General features: G+C 47.6%; 1 protein-coding gene across 1 annotated transcript in view; it reads left to right on the top strand.

Annotated features, from left to right (window-relative positions):
• Positions 1 to 19056, top strand: part of LOC103078504 (intersectin-1-like) — a 94576-nt gene that overhangs the window by 54082 nt on the left and 21438 nt on the right. Inside the window, 4 exon segments of the mRNA XM_082931002.1 lie at positions 2531 to 2652; positions 4491 to 4597; positions 10301 to 10484; positions 12496 to 12594. Of these exon segments, the coding sequence (XP_082787128.1) occupies positions 2531 to 2652; positions 4491 to 4597; positions 10301 to 10484; positions 12496 to 12594 (512 nt within the window).

Raw genomic sequence — 19056 nt, 5'->3', positions numbered from 1 at the left:
TTCCTGGGTGGCTTTCCTAAAGAAAGCTAAAGAAATTGGTGACATCACTCAGCTTCTGGTAAGCTGGGGCTCACGCATCACCTTGGCAGAGGTTGGCTGAGCCCCCCAGGTGAGCAATCATGACTTGCTTCCTTCCTGAGAATTCATTGTTGATGCAATTGTTTTAATAAAACACAGTCAATGCACCGAGGCAGAAAGGACAGCTAGGCCAAGCTGGTGGCTGAGCAGAGGGCCCGAGTCCCAGAAACATCTGCAGACCTACGCAAAGGCTCATACTCAGCCCGTGGCCCTGTGGAATTGTAGTTTAGCCTCACTGCCATGGCTTTGAATGAGGTCTCGGATGGAAGGGTGTGGAGGGTGTTAACATGATGATGGCTCAGCCTTGGTGCTTTCCTGGCATCCATCTGCCTATCCTGGGATTATCCTGTCCCAGGAAGAGAAGCTCCAGCATTCTAGAGAGGGCATTTGGCCAGGGGAGGGGACAACACTGAAGGCTGGAAGCGCCAGCTCAGAGTTAATCTTGGGCACAGTGAAGCATTCACCAAGAAGTCTATGATATCATTCACCCCAGAGGGATCGTTCTATTTGCAGAAGCTTCCAGCATATAGACTAGATCAGTCACGAGCCTAGAAACTCCCTCGGGGGAAGATGGAAACTCTGAGGAACCCCTGATAGTTCAGAGCAGTCTTCTCAGATTTGAGTGTACCTAAAAAGTTACCTGGATAGCTTGTTAAATCAGGTTCCAGGCCCTGACTCCACAGTCTAGTCAGCAGGGGCCTGAGCATCTGCATTTCTAATAAGCTCCCAGGTGCTGCTGATGCTGCCCATCTAGGGACCTGACTTTGAGAACCACTGGTGTCCAGCAGGGGGTTCCGCACTGTGCTCCACGGCACCCCCTTGTGGGGAGAAGAAGGGATGCGAAAAGCAAGTGAATGGGACTCAGCGCCTCACCCCCACCTACATCCAAGACACCTCCCAGTCTTCTTTACAAATCTGGTTTTGGTGATTAAACAAAGAACCCCTGATAAAAAGGACAGGGGTGAGGGGACCACTGACCTGGAAGAGGTAGGTCCAGACCTGCAGGAGGGGTACTCCCTAGAGCCGCGAGCTTCCCCGCCCGTCATTCCAGTGTGCCTGGGGCAGGGGACAGCCTCTGCCCGAAACCCAAGTGCATCCAAAGCAGACCAACCCCAAGTAACCGGCTAAGTGAGCAGAGGCCAGGGCGGGCGCCACCTGCTGTGCATGCCCCACCCCACGTTAGCAGAGCCTACTCCTCGTGGACCTGCAGCCAAAGCTGTGTCCGGCCGTCTGCACCTGGAGGAATTCCCTGTCCGCCTGTAGGTTCACTGCTCAGCTCCCGTGAGTGCAGGACAGCAGCCTGGTCCAGGAGAGTTTGCCCAGCAGCGTCTGGATGTGCCCCACCTCTGCCCTATCCCCGGGCCCATCAGGAGCCTTTCATCCTCCAAAAACCAACCTCAGGATAACCATGTGCCCTCCTGTAGCTCGGATCCAACAGCAGTGATCTGGGGTAGAGCCCCGTCTCCGGGGTCAAAGTGTCAGGTTCCCATCTCAGCTTCTCCACCACCCAGCTGAGAGAGCTTGGGTGAGGCAACCTCTCTGAGCCTCAGTTTCCCTGTCTGTACAATGGGGATGATTTTAGTGTCTATGTGAGCATTAAACACAACTGTCAGTGTTCAGCTCCTGGTACAGCACCTGGCATGGTGAGAGCCCTCAGGAAATGTCAGCCAGTTGTTACTAAGTTTACTCTGGTTTTTGTTTGTTTGTTTGTTTCTTTTAGTTTGTTTTTAGGCCACCCCATGTGGCACGTGGGATCTTTGTTCCCCGACCAGGGATCGAACCCGTGCCCCCTGCATTGGGAGCACGGAGTCTTAACCACTGGACTGCCAGGGAAGTCCCCACTAAGTCTTCTCTCTTGACACTCTTTTAGTGGTTTTGCTGAAGCAGGAGTGTGAGGCCTGTAATAGTTTCCTGAGGCTGCTGTAACAAATGACCGCAAACTCGGTGAGCTTAAAACAATAGAAATTTATTTTCTCATAGTTCTGGAGGTGAGACGTCCAAAATCAAGGTTTGGGCCGGGCCATGTTCCTTTGCGGGCTTCAGGGGAGAATTTATTGCATGCCTTTCCCTTAGCTTCTGTTGCTGCCAGCAATCCCTGGCATTCCTTGGCTTGTAGACACGTCACTGTAGGCTCTGCCTCTGTCGTCATGTGGCGTTCCTTCTGTCTGTCTCTGTGTCGTCTTCTTATAAGCACGCCAGTCATATTGGACTAGGGCCCGCCCTAACTGAATATGACTTCGTCTTAATTGGATTGCATCTGCAGACACCCTATTTCCAAACAAGTCCCCTTCAGAGTTACCAGGGATGGGACTTGAACATGTCTTTTTAGGGGACAACACTGTCTAACTGGAGTGAGACCACGAGGCCGCGAGGACCCTGGGGATCTTCCCCATGAAGCTGTACAGGCTTCCCCAGACCTGGACTAAATTGTCCCCATGGTTGTGTTTTGCAGGGTGTTCAGACTTACACCTCTTGGATATGTTGACCCCAACTGAGAGAAAGCGACAGGGATACATCCACGAGCTCATTGTCACAGAGGAGAACTATGTGAATGACCTGCAGCTGGTCACGGAGGTAAGGGCAGCTGGGGGTGCTGCGGCAGGGTGGGGGGCACTGGCAGAGGGTGGGGAAGGCGGGGCCTCTGTCAAGGAGGGCTGGGTCCTGATTCCCAGTGTGAGAAGCTTTCCGAGGTACGGGAGCATCTGGACGGTACATCACAGAGGAGAGTCTTACCCAAGAGAAGATGCTTAATTCTCATCGGTGGCCACGGACCCACAGTTCTCATCTGTGAGTCCTACCCACAGAGGGGCAGAGACCCTTCAAGCCAGGGATAGATGAGCCCGTGAGGAGCGCGTGAGAGGGGACACACGGGCTGTGAGGTGGGAGTCTGAGCTCGGCCCAGAGAACTTGCAGCTCAGCCACCAAGTAACTGATGCCGTAGAGCATCATCTCCCTGGCCCTCAGCGGTGACATCTGAAAGGCGGCAGTCATATGCCTGATATCTTGCTTATTCCTCATGCTACGTATTACCCGCCAGAAAGATCTGCTGCAGAGAGTGGAGGTGTTTCCTCCCGGCGCCCCATGCACGCCCCCCGCCCCCTCCTGGACGAGGCCTCGTCTTGGCTCTCCTCCCAGGGAGCTGCTCAAGGGCCTTGTCTGCCTAGTCCGGAGGACGGGCAGGTGCAGAGTTGGGAAGTTCGGCTTTTCAGGAAGCCTTTGGTCCATACGCATGGGGGGTGGCCATATTAGGAGACAGGGGTTTGCAGAGCTGGACGTTGGGGTCGCCCTACAGTTTGAAAAGTACCGTGATAGTTTGGGAACCCCTGTACCCCAACTATGGTGAAACCATCTCCTCTGATAGTCTTAATGACCCAGAGAGGCATTGCTCGGTGACCCAGTGTTGATGAGTACAGGATGCAGGATGAGTTGATGGCCCCCAAGGCCATCATTAATGCTTAGGGAGCATCGGTATGAAGAGGTGTCCCTTTCTCAAGACATGTGACTGTCACTAAATATACAGTCGTGGATATCTAGGCTGTGAGTGGCACCCTCTTAGATACTGTATGTTGTGCAGTGGCCTGGTATATGCCAGGTTCAACGTCGGCTTAAAGACTCATTCAGTACTCTGGGCTCCCAGGGATCAGCCTCAGCCCAGCCAAGTTTATTTCAAAGACAGGCTGCCCCGGTCCCTAAGGTACCTTCCAGCTAGTGGCCTGCCTGCAGTGGTAGCTGTGACCTCTTTCTAGGCAGGGGCTCACCACGTGGGGCTCAGCCAAGACCTGTGCTCTACTGTGAGTTGCCCGCCCACGTGGAGCTTGGTGAGGCTCCTCAATTTCCTGGAGCCCCGGAGGGGGGCAGTGCCCACCTGGTACCAGGCCTTCACTCGCTGGCTCTGTCCCAGGCCCAGCCCAGGCTGCGGGCAGAGCAGAGGAGTCCATCCTGTCCCCAGGCTGCTGGTTGGTGGCCCGGCTGCCAGGGCTGCTCCCCTGGGCTTCCTGAGGCTTGTCTGTGCAGCCGATGCTGGGAGCAGGAATGCAGGAGTGCCCCCCACCCCATGCATCTCTCGGCCCTCCACTTCCTCCCTGTGCCCATTTCCTCACCGTGGCAGGTGAGGGCTTGAGTGCCTTTGTCCAGACCCCTGGCTGAGTCCTGGCGGAGTTAAGGCCTGTCCTCCAGGGTTTAGTGGGCCTCCTTGCAAAACAGTGTGGTCCTGATGGGAACCCACCACCCCCCATAGCCCCCAGCAGAGGGAGGTCCACCTGCTTCAGAAACTCTGCAGCTTCTGGGCCTCCCAGCCAAAGCTGCAGATGCCTCAGTCCTTCCCGTGGCTCTGAACAGATCGGTGTGTGCGTGCATTTGAGTTTTAAGCTAACTGTTTGCTTTCTGAACTCCTTCGTTTTCTGCATCTGTAGATCTTTCAGAAACCCCTGATGGAGTCTGAGCTGCTGACAGAGAAAGAGGGTGCTATGATTTTTGTTAACTGGAAGGACCTGATTATGTGTAATATCAAACTGCTGAAGTAAGCCTCTCCTCTACCCCAGCCTGCCTTAGCCCTCGCGCACCGGCCCTGCTACGCGGCTTCGTCCGTGTGTCCCCTCCGTGCATGCCGCCCTGTGTTTCTTTCTGCCTCTCTTCCTCATTTCCACTCAGAAGAACCATCGCTCTTTCTTGCCCTGGTGCTTTCTGGAAACACACCCCCAATTTTTCACGGGGGAGAATGGATTGCTCAGGCATCCCGGTTCCTGCTTTTACCGTGGTTCTAGAATGAACAGAGCTGGGCTGATTCTGGCTCCTAATCGCTGGCCAGCTCCATCCAGGCGGGGGGCAGACCCCATGCCTCAGACCCATGCCTCAGACCCTGGGGGAATGTTGGTCTCTTGAGACTTTCTTGGCTCCTGAAGATGGGAAACGGTGGCACCGCTCATGGCCACGGTCGGACCGCTCATGGCCACGGTCAGCGGCAGTTCTCAGGATAGGCCTCTGAGGAGCTGGCCTGGAGCAGTTGCTATTTTATTTATTCCTGTTTTAATTCTCGGAGGCCGCTGCAGGGCCAGGGAGAAACACTGGGCCAGGAGTCTGGAGACCTGGGCTTGGAGCCCAACTTGCTGCCCTTCCTCAGTTTCCCCACCGGTAAAAGGAAGGGATTGGATTACATCATCACAAAAGTCCTTTCCAGTTTTAAAAAAAACTTCCAAATCCACCAGGCCCTCGGTATAACGTCATTTGCTAGAAAACAGATGAAGCCCGTGGTGATCCTGGGGGCCAGGAGGAAGCACAGGCCCTGGGAACTGGTGCCCATTCCAGATCTCTAGGTTCATATAATTGAGAAGCAGCTATTCCCTGAATGTGGTCCCTGGGATTTTTTTTTTTTTTGCGGTACGCAGGCCTCTCACTGTTGCGGCCTCTCCCGCTGCGGAGCACAGGCTCCGGACGCGCAGGCTCAGCGGCCATGGCTCACAGGCCCAGCTGCTCCGCGGCACGTGCGATCCTCCCGGACCGGGGCACGAACCCGTGTCCCCTGCATCGGCAGGCAGACTCTCAACCACTGCGCCACCAGGGAAGCCCGGTCCCTGGGATTTTATAAAGTGATTTCAGGTCCCCACTTTCCTGGGTGTGTTTGGGAGTAGATGAAGGGATGGACAGAGAGGTGCAGAGAGGTGGATGTGAAGAAAAACTATAACGTCTTCTGTCTCTATGTTCTAGAAGACGTTAATCAAAGATGACGGCATGGGGGTGGCTTGGAGAAAGTATTTCCATTACCCCCCTTGAGAAGCATACTGTAGAGGTTTCTAACGTAGGTCTGGGTCAGACTCTTGGGCTCACACCCTGCTGTTGCCTACCTGCTTTGAGCAAGTCGCCTATGCTCCCTGGGCCTCAGTGTCCTCATCTGTAAAATGGGGGTGATAATAGTATCTACCACGTACGGTTCTCCTTTGGGAGCATTTAGACAGCGAGTGCCTGGTCCCTCGTAGGTGCTGGGCTTGGGCCCCAGGGTGGGCTGACCACCCACTCTTGCCTTGGAGAGAGGCTGCCTTGTCACTTGGGGCAGGTGGGCTAGTTAACCCCTGAACCTACAAGTACTAAACCTAAAGTGTTGGAGACAGGTTGTTTTGAAATAGATGAAAAGGTTTTCTGTTGGACATATACCCACAAGTTAACACCTCTTTCCTTGGACGGCTGCGTGGGGGTGGGGAGGCGGGCGATGTATCTGATATTCCCGAGTGACACCCCTCCCCAACCCTCCCAGCATCGGCGCTCCCCATGCCTTTCTGTTGTCTCTGTACTTTTAACCCTCTGTCCTGCTCCTGTCAGGAAAGCAGAAGCCCCTTTCTTGAGCTCTGTCAGGGCCAGGCCTGCGTGCTCCTTCCTCCCATTAGCGCTGATGGGCTCCACAGCCCTGGAGGTAGGAATTGAGAGCGCTCTTGCAACCGCAGAAACGAGGCTCAGAGAGGTTGAGTGACTTGTCCAAGGTCACACAGAAGGCGATCAGGGTGCCCCGGGCTGCTCTGTGGACAACGCCCAGGGTCCCACTAGGGGTTCCACCCTATCCTGCCCTCGATGGAAAGAAGGTGAGACCAGGAGGCAGACGTCTCAAGTTTTCATCTGGGCTCCAGCGCCTTCTAACTTGTTTGGGGCAGTTACCTCGGGCAGATAACTCCCCACCCCTTTGTTTTAGAACTTGTAAAATTGCAGTCAGGGCGCTTGCCCTGTCTAGCATGCAGGGTTATCCCAAGGAGCAAGGAGATCAGGTGTACAGCTGGCACCCTGTCAATCATGGCACCAACGGGCACAGACACCCCCTCTCCCATCACAGGTATGCTCTGCGCCTTCCTCTGATGACCTGGTTTGTTAGTTTGGCTAATCTTTTCATTTTCCAGATAAAATACTTGTATTTAGCAGGAGCTTTCTGGGGACCTGATTTCTTTCTTCCTTTCTTTTCTTTGTTTTTCCTTTTCAAGGTCTAATTATGAACATTTTCAAACATACCAGAAAAAATTGAAAGAATTTTATGGTGAGCGCCCATATTGTAGATTATACAATTTTGCTGCATAGCACTTAATTTCTTTGTGCAAAGGACTAATCCCAGTGATGGGAAGATTTAGGACTCTTGGCAGGATGGAAGAAGACGGAGAGAACTTAAGGCAGCTCTCCCTGGAAGGCCGCAGCGGGCAGCCACGTATCTGTCACTCCTGAGCCAAGGGCCAGAGACTCCTTGTACTTAGAGGGGGGACATAGGATTTATCAAGCATAAATAAGAAACGAATAAAATGAACATGAAAAGGAGGTACCTGGGGCACATAGACTTCCTACTAATGCCGCCTCTGGTTGGGGGTTAAAATGGATGGTTGGCTGTCTTACCTGTGAGCAGAGAGCTGAGAAGTTTGCCTTCAATGAGCAGAGTAGGGGAGAAGAATCTAGAACATTTTAAAGTTAAGAGCCAGGCGCAGGCCCCTAGGGGTGGCTGTTAGAAGTGATGGCAGTAGGGATGCAGAAGTGAGATAGGGTGTGTAGAACCAGGTACCGCAGCTGTTTTTTTAATCAAGATCCTTTCCTGCCTCCTTGCTTGAAAAATAAATAAATGAAAGAGCTTCTCCCCACCAAAAAAAGTTTTTCTTAAATATTAAGTATTCAGTTTTCCTTTTAACTTAAGAAGAATAGCCATGATTTTATTTTAGGCAGAAAAACAAAGAAAACTAAAAAGTGAAAAAGATACCTTGTGGGGTAAAGACAGGGTGGGGAGAAGAAAGGAAGAAAGGAAGGGGCTTTGGGTGGGAGTGGGCAGGGTGAGAGGAAAGGAGGGAGAGGCTTGAGGGAATGAAGAGGAATGACAGAAGGGAAGGGAAGAGCAGAGGGGCCGTGGAAGCCCCCCTTGGTGGGATGACAGGAGCTGCTTCTGGAGCGAGGACAGGCCAGGAGCCCCGAGCAGCTTGAGGGGAGGCGGGGCTGGGCACCGTGCTTGTTCTCACATGTGGTGCTTGCAGACTGTGGGCTCCGGAGACCAGGGCTTCCTGCCACCCATGAGCTGTGTGACTCTGGTCAAGTCACTCGATTTCTTCATGCCTCGGTTTCCCCAACTGTCAATAGGGATAATAAGTCATATAGGCTAAAAAAAATTGTTTGACACATAGGACACATTCATAAACGCCAGCTCTCTTGACCATCCCCTTGATCTGCGAACTTCAGAGGGCTACGCATTCGTTCAGCAAATGTCAGGCTCTCTGATGTGTTCATTAGCTGATTGATTACTGTCGCAGTGCAAGACCTTGAATCCATAGACCTTTATATGAGATTACAAATCAGCTCACCAAAGGGCGGGGCTGAGGCTGCAGCAATGGATTCATGTGATCCCTGAGCCTGGTGATGTGCCCTGTTTCAACCCACTCAAACTCAGTCCTCAAAAACCTTGCCTGTTCGGTAGAACATCCCAGAAGTTGACTCACAGTTCAACCTAACAGGTGCCTGGTCCATAGCAGGGGCCTGATTTTAGGTCTGTCTCGCAGTTGGACAGCTCAGGTCTCCAAGCGTGGGCCTCCAGAACCCAGGAACTGGCTTAACTCCCTCAAGACAGTGATGGTCTGCGTGTGATCTTTTTTCTTTTCCCTTTTTCTTCTCTCCCCATCATTAAAAAAAGATAATAGTAAAAGGAGGGGAGCAGGTGAACGTACTCTTATTCCCTTGCAGAAAGATTGTGTTGCTCCTCATTGGAAAATCATGGAATGATGGAATTTCTTCCCATTTCCGTCCATAGCAAGTTTGTAACATGGTTATTCAGCACTCTCATCCCCCAGAATTGGTAGTGATGTAACCCTTGAGCAAATTTCTACACACTGGGAGATATTCCACACCAACCCCCCAGTGAGCAGTGGCCACCTGGCCATCCTGAGGGTACCAACCTGCCACTCCTCACAGCCCAGGCAGCCAGCACTGACCAGCACCTCTCCCAGCAAGGGCACCTGCTTGAGGGGGAATGGCTCATTGTTTGGACCACATAACGCACTGTCCCTAAAGTTTTTCTCCTTGGCTTGTTTCCCAGTCCAAAGATTTTTTTTTCTTTAACCAAAAATGTAGGAGAAAGAAAATAAAATGATCTGAAGTTTTTAATACAAAGACTGCAGAGCCTTCTTAGTATTATATAGCCCTACCCATGACCTTGAAAGCAGCCAGAGGAATTCATAGTAACATCCTCCCAGCCTTATGTAAAAATCCCATATCATACCATTCTGTCCCTTCCATCCATCCATCCAGCCATCCAGCCAGCCAGCCAGCCAGCCAGCCATCATCCATAATCACTAGGGTAGGCAGAACACACCCATGGCCTCATATGTCGAGGTCCTGCCCTTACAGTACATTGCTATCCTTGCTGCGTAAAAGCTCGGTGCCACGCCCTTCTTATAGATGCTGGGTTAGGAGTTGACATACGAGTTAGAAGGGTGGGATGCACAGTCTTGATTGTTATGGTCTTGAACACTCAGATGCAGCTGGACTCCTGAACAAACACTTTCCAGTCCCTCTAGTCCCTTCTCAGCTGCCAGGATATAAATTGTTTGAGTCTATGACCCATTATCATATGAATAGGCTTCTCTCTTCAGAACTCCTCTTAATCCAGTCAACTTCAAATTAGCCATAGCGATGAAGCAGTGAACCAGAGAATGGCACAGATTGTTCAGACAATCATTTATACCTGGGTTTCGTGAACATAATGGGATTATTTTTCTGTGGCAGTTGATTTACCATCCTGATTATGTTTTGTTTTGTCTGAAATTGAGCCTCCATGGCCCCTGGCAACAGCAGCTTCCCTTGGGTAGCACTGGCCCTGGAAACAGGTTCAGTGTTGGGGCCATACCAGCCTGGACAGATCATCCATAAAGTGAGACATCCACCCAGGGATCCTGTCTGAGTTATTCAAAAAAAGGATTCCATATATTTCCACAAGAAAAAATTGTCTTTTATGTCTTTTATCAGCAAAGTTGTTGTTTGTTTTTTTAAGTTTTTCTTCCTAAGAGCCAGCAAAGAGACTTCATGTCAAAGAAAAATGCCCCAGTGATACCTCTTTGTAGCACTAGACTCATTTCTTTTTCTGTTCCTTGTCTGCCACATAGATGCTTTAGTGGCCCTGGGTTTGTGCCCCTCACACACGTCCCATTTCTGTACCACCTAGAAGTGTGCTGTGTACATGTCAGAGAGCGTGAAGAGGGCGCTCACTTCTCGTGTTTCTGTGCAGAGCGCTGAGAGTTCGCAAGAAGATGTCTGGGGATAAGATGCCTGTGAAGATGATCGGGGACATCCTGACTGCCCAGCTGCCACACATGCAACCCTACATCCGCTTCTGCAGCTGCCAGCTCAACGGGGCTGCCTTGATCCAGCAGAAGACAGATGAGGCCCCCGACTTCAAGGAGTTTGTCAAAGTAAGGAGCCCAGGCTGAGCTGAGTCTCTGGCCCCGCCGAGTGGCCATCTTCCAGCGGCTGGGCGTGTGAGGGGCTGATTCACACATTTACAGAAGGCCAACAAGGCTGAGGTCTCGGCTGAACAGTAGGGGCTGCCCCTCGCTGGCGGGGGGCTGAGACCAAGGGGGTGGGCTTGGAGTGGAGGGACCAGCGCTGTCCTAGAAGCTCTGCCTTGGCCAGGTGTGAGCGGTGTTATTTGAATACAGGTTTAAATCCTCTGTCTCAATTTTAGGCCTAGTAGGGCTGGTGGGTCTCAGGTTTCCTATTCTGTTTAATCTGAGCATCCTCAGTTCTTTGCTGCTCTCTGCCCTTCACCTGCAAAGGGAATGGCCGGCAATCCCAATGGACCCTTTGTTTTTTTCCCAATTGGTTCTTTTTGATGGGCTCAAGCTCTAAGAAGCCCATGGGGGTGAGTGTGGGATGCCGGGACCTCTGCCTTGGAGGATAACAAGGGTCTGGAGAGCCATGTGCCCACCAAGGGACATTGTGGGGAAGTGGGCCCCATGCTGCTGGAGACCCCAGGCTTTGGGTCTACTGCCCTTCGCTGGGGTGGGTCCCTGCTGGCCAGACCAGCCCATGCAATCAGCCCCAACCTCTCCCAGAGGGGAAGAAAAAAGAGAATAAAATAATGTCTGCTAAACAGGCACATTTTGATGAACAGACAGCAAAATAATCATACTAATGACAGGCTTATCTTTGTACCTCCTGCATTTTGGGGGCAGGCCTTTCCCACTCCCCTGAATAACCAAGTTTGTGGAGTCATCACTGGGAGGGGAAAATGCCATCTCTTCTCGGCCGTAGCATCAGATGTTCTTGTTCTTTCTTTCTCACCCTGTTTCTCAATATTAAATGCTCTGATTTTCTACCCAATGAGTGGGGCATCTAAGGGAAGAAACACTGCTATGAAGTAGGCCTAGGGTGGGCTGGAGACTGGAGAGCAGATACTGGGCTGCCAGGTGCCATGGGCCACCTGGGGTTCCAGCCAAGGGCCGGGTCCTCCCTGGGTACAGGCAGGATGAGTTCATCACTGGATGTACTTGAACTTGAGGAAAATGCTGACACCAGCCCAGGAGGGGCCTTGTTGCCCCTCCCCTTCTCACCCCTCCCCTCATCCCCTCTCCCTGCCTCATTCCTGCGGGACTTTGACATGCCTTTGCCTGCTGCAAAGTGTTCCTGGAATAATGGTGTCCACGGATGGAGCAGGTTCAGGCACTGACAGGTCCCAGGGCTTGGGGTCCAGGTCATGGCATTAAACCTGTTCCTAAGACATTAAACCTGACCAGAACCTTTGAGAGCTGTCACCATATAACCCCTGTGACTTGTAGACAGGGTCACCTTTTGGAGGTAAAAGGAATCTTGTCCTCCAGTCAAGTTGACAAAAGTGGTGGAAGGAAAGAGGCAGGGAGTCCAGAGTGGAGATAACCACAGCCCCTGGGACTGGGGGCCTGACCCTCATGTCTCGGCTTCACCATCCCTACCCTTCTGGGGCTCCCACCGGCGAGTGCAGGCTTCGCCCAGAACAGACAGTGAGATCCGGCCAGGCCCTTCCAGCATCTCTGGGACTTAAGGGAGAATTTTGTTCTGACCCTACAGTCTTGTGACTCTCCTTGCTCCTGGGAATGTTATAAAGTTTTGGTAGGTATCCAGAGGAAATATTCTCTGTAAAGCCAGAATCTCATCTCTGGAAGTAAGGAACCGCATGTCCCATGGAAGATCCACTGGATCTGGGGAGCAGGGGTCAACCCTGCAGCTGAGTCACATCCAAGGTAGATTCCCACTCTCCATCTGGAACGTGCCTCCTCCTGGCTTGAGGATAACCAGCCCGGCTCTTCCAGCTCCAGGCTCCTCAGCTGTCATTCAGCTAAATGAGACAATGTGATGGGTGGGGAGTCCTGAATAACATCGATGTTGATGTCACTGACCAGATTTTGCAAACTTCTCAAGTACATTAAAAAAAATCTCTTATTGCAGAGACTGGCCATGGACCCTCGCTGTAAGGGAATGCCACTCTCTAGTTTTATACTGAAGCCTATGCAACGGGTAACGAGATACCCACTGATCATTAAAAATGTAAGTAGCTGTCTTGCCTTTTCAAGTAGAGGAATGCTTTCCCAGCAGGTCAGGAATCTGGGGCCATGGGCAGGTTAGCCAGCCAACACACCTGGTATCTATTGCATAGAAATCTTATACCAACAGGCTGCAGGAGGCATCTACTTGGTAACTCAGAAAGAAAAGCTGGCTTATCATGAAAAGAGCTAATAATACACAGCCTTCAACTGTGCAACCAAGTGGCCTCCACCTTCTAAGTCGGAACATGAGAGCTCAGTTCTTTTCCTAATACAGGCAGAGTGTCTTTAGGCCTTGGTTTTCCTAGTAAGAAAGAGAGAAAGAAATATAGTTTCCACCACTCGTCTTCAGAAAGCCATTGTGAGATACTCTATGTTGATATTAGATGATTGTTTTTCTCCTGTCATTTTAAGAAAGCCAATACCAAAAGAAAAGAATAGAAAAATTAGGCTTTCAGCGTGCCCATCTGTAAAGTGAGTGAGCAGACTTAGACATCCTCTTAGCCTGTGATTCTATAACCACAGGGAGGAAAGCTCCTGGAGAGAAGTTTTAGATCTGGTTCCTTTCAATGGAGAATTTAGAAACCCAGATCTAGACACTGGTGTGCTCACTGATACTGGGGTGTTGTTGCCTTTTGAGTCTCTCAGTGGCCAAGCCAGGCAATATATGTATGTGTATATATTCATACCCACATATTTACATAACATAAGTGTGCAAACATATTTATTTCAAGATTTATATATATTATAATATGTATTAAAACCCATGAGTCTATGCCAATACTTCCTGTTCTAATCTAGTATCATGGAATTTATTCTAGCCTTTCCCCTTTCTCTGTATATAACTCTCTTCTCCATGAGAAGCCTGGCTCTCATTATCCTCAGTAGATTTACTTATTTGCTGAATCCCCTTATATGTAGCAAATTTCCCTCTCATATAGCCAGTTCCTCAGTCCAAACCCAGTTTGACCCCACAAAATACACTGTGGCCACATTGGTTGAGTTAAAGAATTAGTTTTTGTTTGTTTGGTTTTGTTTTTTTGCGGTACGCGGGCCTCTCACTGTTGTAGCCTCTCCCGTTGCGGGGCACAGGCTCCGGACACACAGGCTCAGCGGTCATGGCTCATGGGCGCAGCCGCTCTGCGACACGTGGGATTTTCCCGGACCGGGGCACGAACCCGTGTCTCCTGCATCGGCAGGGGGACTCTCAACCACTGCGCCACCAGGGAAGCCCTAAAGAGTTAGTTTTGAAAGAAGCTTTCAATCTACTGTTTCCTTTTCTCCAACTTGACAATTACTATTAAGCTAACTCGACACCGTTCTTTACTTCCCCCAATATTTAGTTGGGAATTGAAGTTGGAAACAAGCTTTTTAAGTTCTAAGGGCTTCCCTGGTGGTCCATTGGCTAAGACTCCACACTCCCAGTGCAAGGGGCCCAGGTTTGATCCCTGGCCAGGCAACTAGAGCCCACATGCTGCAGCAAAGATCCTGCATGCTGCAACTAAGACCTGGAGCAGCCAAATAAATAAAATAAATATTAAAAAAATAAAATAAATAGGTGTTCTAGATCTAGCTAATGGGGAGAAAAACAAAAATAAGAAAAGAACTGAGAGGCATAAATATTAAAAAAGAAAAAGCAAATTATCATTCTTTGCTGAAACATGATTGCTACCCTAGAGAACCCAAAAGAACTAACTGAAAACTAGCAAACCTAAGAAGATAATTTTTAAAGTTGGCCAGTTATAACATACATATGGAAAACTGTAAAAATACTAAGATTAAATATTCTTTATAATACTGAGGTGGAGAAATTCTTAGCATGGCACCAAAGACAGATCTTTAAAGAATTTAGAGTTGTAGCAACTTGAAAAAAATTTTTTTTTCCTCTGGGAGAAACCTAGATGTTCATTAAGGAGGGTCGTTAAATAAAGTGGTGAGTCTATACTATGAAAGAGACTTTTTTGTATTAGCTGGAATGATATCTAGAAAATGCTGTTAAGTTAAAACAAAACAAAACAAACAAACAAACAAAACCCCAAAACAACCTTTCACAAGCAATCCTACAGTATGGTCCATTTGGCAAAACCGAGGAAAAACTCTGTGTGACTGTTAAATGTATGTGGAGCATCTGAAGGGAACTAAAGGGATGCCCTTAAGCCTGGGCACAGTTACCTCTGAGGCAGGAGAGCAAAGGGGATAGAGCACAGTTGTTATCTATACTTCTGTGTTGTTTGACTCTTGCGTATCAAGAATGTGTTAATATTATTTGAATAAACATTTTTCTTAAAAATGTGTAACAAAATATAATGAACAACATTAAAAGACAAATGACAGATATAAGCTGAGTAAACAGATTTTAACTGTATATAAGAAGATACTGAAATACACATGGATTATCTATCTATAATATCTATCTATTTATCTATCTATCTATCTGTCATCTCAAGCACTCTTATAACTCAGAATGAAAAAGACAAATACCCTAATAGAAAAATAGGTAAAATATACAACTAGACATTTCTGAGAGGAGTGTAGAATAGCAGTAAAGAACATGTTGTCATCTTGAATGAGGTGTCGTGCAGAAGTCTGCTGTGGAATCTGTGATCTGACGCGTTAGGCGCAAAGCCTCTGCACACGACCCCCTATAAGAACATGAAACTGGACTGAGAAGAAGAGTCACAACTATTGCCCTCGAGCTGAGGTGTCACTGTCACCATTTCCCATGAGAAAGTGTGGTCTGAAGTGCAGGGGGGAGGCCTCTGAATGTGGCCCTCTATGAGCAAGCGGAACTAGACTGAGCACAGAAGAAAAGAAAAAAAGCTGTGGGGCTGACAGGGCCTTGGTGCTCTGTCTGGGTGTCAGGCCTGAGCCTCTGAGATGGGAGAGCTGAGTTCAGGACACTGGTTCACCAGAGACCTCTCAGACCCACATAATATCAAATGGTGAAAGCTCTCCCACAGATCTCCATCTCAACGCCAACACCCACTTTGCTCCTTCATCTCAACAACCAGCAAGCTACAGTGCTGGATGCCCTATGCCAAACAACTAGCAAGACAGGAACACAACCCCACCCATTAGCAGAGAGGCTGCCTAAAATCATAAGAAGGCCACAGACACCCCAAAACACACCACTGGATGTGGTCCTGCCCACCAAAACTACAAGATCCAGCCTCATCCACCAGAACACAGGCACCAGTCCCCTCCACCAGGAAGCCTACACAACCCACTGAGCCAACCTTAGCCACTGGGGGCAGACACCAAACACAACGGGAACTACAAACCTGCAGCCTGGGAAAAGGAGACCCCAAACACAGTAAGTTAAGCAAAATGAGAAGACAGAGAAACACACAGCAGATGAAGGAGCAAAGTAAAAACCCACCAGACCTAACAAATGAAGAGGAAATAGGCAGTCTACCTGAAAAAGAATTCAGAGTAATGATGGTAAAGATGATCCAAAATCTTGAAGATAGAATGGAGAAAATACAAGAAACATTTAACAAAGACCTAGAAGAACTAAAGAGCAAACAAACAATGATGAACAGCACAATAAATGAAATTAAAATTTATCTAGAAGGAATCAATAGCAGAATAACTGAGGCAGAAGAACAGATAAGTGATCTGGAAGATAAAATAGTGGAAGTAACTACTGCAGAGCAGAAGAAAGAAGAAAGAATGAAAAGAATTGAGGACAGTCTCAGAGACCTCTGGGACAATATTAAATGCACCAACATTCTAATTTTAGGGGTCCCAGAAGAAGAAGAGAAAAAGAAAGGGACTGAGAAAAAATTTGAAGAGCTTATAACTGAAAACTTCCCTAATATGGGAAAGGAAATAGTTAACCAAGTCCAGGAAGCACAGAGAGTCCCATACAGGATAAATCCAAGGAGAAACATGCCAAGATACATATTAATCAAACTATCAAAAATTAAATATAAAGAAAAAATATTAAAAGCAGCAAGGGAAGAGCAACAAATAACATAACAAGGGAATCTCCATAAGGTTAACAGCTGATCTTTCAGTAGAAACTCTGCAAGCCAGAAGGGAGTGGCAGGACATATTTAAAGTGATGACAGGGAAGAACCTACAACCAAGATTACTCTACCCAGCAAGTATCTCATTCAGATTCAACAGAGAAATTAAAACCTTTACATACTAGCAAAAACTAAGAGAATTCAGCACCACCAAACCAGCTTTACAACAAATGCTAAACTTCTCTAAGCAGGAACTTCAAGAGAAGGAAAAGTCCTACAATAACAAACCCAGAACAATTAAGAAAATCGTAATAGGAACATACATATCGATAACTACCTTAAATGTAAATGGATTAGATGCTCCAACCAAAAGACATAGACTGGGTGAATGGATACAAAAACAAGACCCATATATATGCTGTCTACAAGAGACCCACTGACAAAGACTGGGTGAATGGATACAAAAACAAGACTCGTATATATGCTGTCTACAGGACACCCACTTCAGACCTACAGACGGAAGTCTGTAGGGACACATACAGATGGAAAGTGAGGGGATGGAAAAAGATATTCCACGCAAATGGAAATCAAAAGAAAGCTGGGGTAGCAATTCTCATATCAGATCAAATAGACTTTAAAGACTATTACAAGAGACAAAGAAGGACACTACATAATGATCAAGGGATCAATCTAAGAAGAAAATATAACAATTGTAAATATTTATGCACCCAACGTAGGACCACCTCAATACATAAGGCAAATGCTAACAGCCATAAAACGGGAAATTGACAGTAACACAATTATAGTAGGGAACTTTAACACCCCACCTTCACCAGTGAACAGATCATCCAAAATGAAAATAAATAAGGAAACACAAGCTGTAAATGATACACTAAACAAGATGGACTTCGTTGATACTTATAGGACATTCCATCCAAAAACAACAGAATACAGTTTCTGCTCAAGTGCTCATGCAACATTTTCCAGGATAGACCATATCTTGGGTCACAAATCAAGCCTTGGTAAATTTAAGAAAATTGAAATTGTATCAGGTATATTTTTCGACCACAGCTCTATGAGACTAGATATCAGTTATAGGGAAAAAACTGTAAAAAATACAAACACATGGAGGCTAAACAGTACACTACTAAATAACCAAGAGATCACTGAAGAAATTAAAGAAAAAATCAAAAAATACCTAGAAACAAATGACGATGAAAACATGATGACCCAAAACCTATGGGATGCAGCAAAAGCAGTTCTAAGAGGGAAGTTTACAGCAATACAATCCTACCTCAAGAAACAAGAAAAATCTCAAATAAACAACCTAACCTGACACCTAAAGCAGTTAGAGAAAGAAGAACAAAAAAACCCCAAAGTTAGCAGAAGGAAAGAAATCATAAAAATCAGATCAAAAACAAATGAAAAAGAAATGAAGGAAACAATAGAAAAGATCACTAAAACTAAGAGCTGGTTCTTTGAGAAGATAAACAAAATTGATAAACCATTAGCCAGACTCATCAAGAAAAAAAGGGAGAAGACAAATCAATAGACTTAGAAATGAAAAAGGAGAAGTAACAACTGACACTGAAGAAATACAAAGGATCATGAGAGATTACTACAAGCAACTATATGCCAAAAAAATGGACAACCTGGAAGAAATGGTAAAATTCTTAGAAAGTTTTACCTTCTGAGACTGAACCAGGAAGAAATAGAAAATATAAACAAACCAATCACAAGCATTGAAATTGAGACTGTGATTAAAAGTCTTCCAACAAAAGCCCAGACCAGATGGCTTCTCAGGTGAATCCTATCAAACATTTAGAGAAGAGTTATCACCCATCCTTCTCAAACTCTTCCAAAATATAGCAGAGGGAGGAACACTCCCAAACTCATTCTACAAGGCCACCATCACCCTGATACCAAAACCAGACAAAGATGTCACAAAGAAAGAAAACTACAGGCCAATATCGCTGATGAACATAGATGCAAAAATCCTCAACAAAATACTAGCAAACAGATTCCAACAGCACATGAAAGGGATCATACACTATGATCAAGTGTGGTTTATCCCAGGAATGCAAGTGTTCTTCAATATATACAAATCAATCAGTGTGATACACAATATTAACAAACTGAAGGAGAAAAACCACATGGTCATTTCAATAGATGCAGAAAAAGCTTTTGACAAAATTCAACACCGATTTATGATAAAAACCCTCCAGGAAGTAGGCATAGAGGGAACTTACCTCAACATAATAAAGGCCATATATGACAAACCCACAGCCAACATCGTCCTTAGTGGTGAAAAACTGAAACCATTTCCACTAAGATCAGGAACAAGACAAGGTTGCCCACTCTCACCACTTTTATTCAACATAATTTTAGAAGGTTTAGCCACAGCAATAAGAGAAAAAAAAAGAAATAAAAGGAATCCAAATTGTAAAATAAAAAGTATAACTGTCGGGCTTCCCTGGTGGCGCAGTGCTTGAGAG

Source organism: Lipotes vexillifer, unplaced genomic scaffold (assembly GCF_000442215.2).
Source record: "Lipotes vexillifer unplaced genomic scaffold, Lipotes_vexillifer_v1.1 scaffold1549, whole genome shotgun sequence".
Lineage (NCBI taxonomy): Eukaryota > Metazoa > Chordata > Mammalia > Artiodactyla > Lipotidae > Lipotes > Lipotes vexillifer.
Note: the sequence above shows the minus strand (reverse complement) of the source record. Positions and strands in the feature narration are given on the sequence as shown.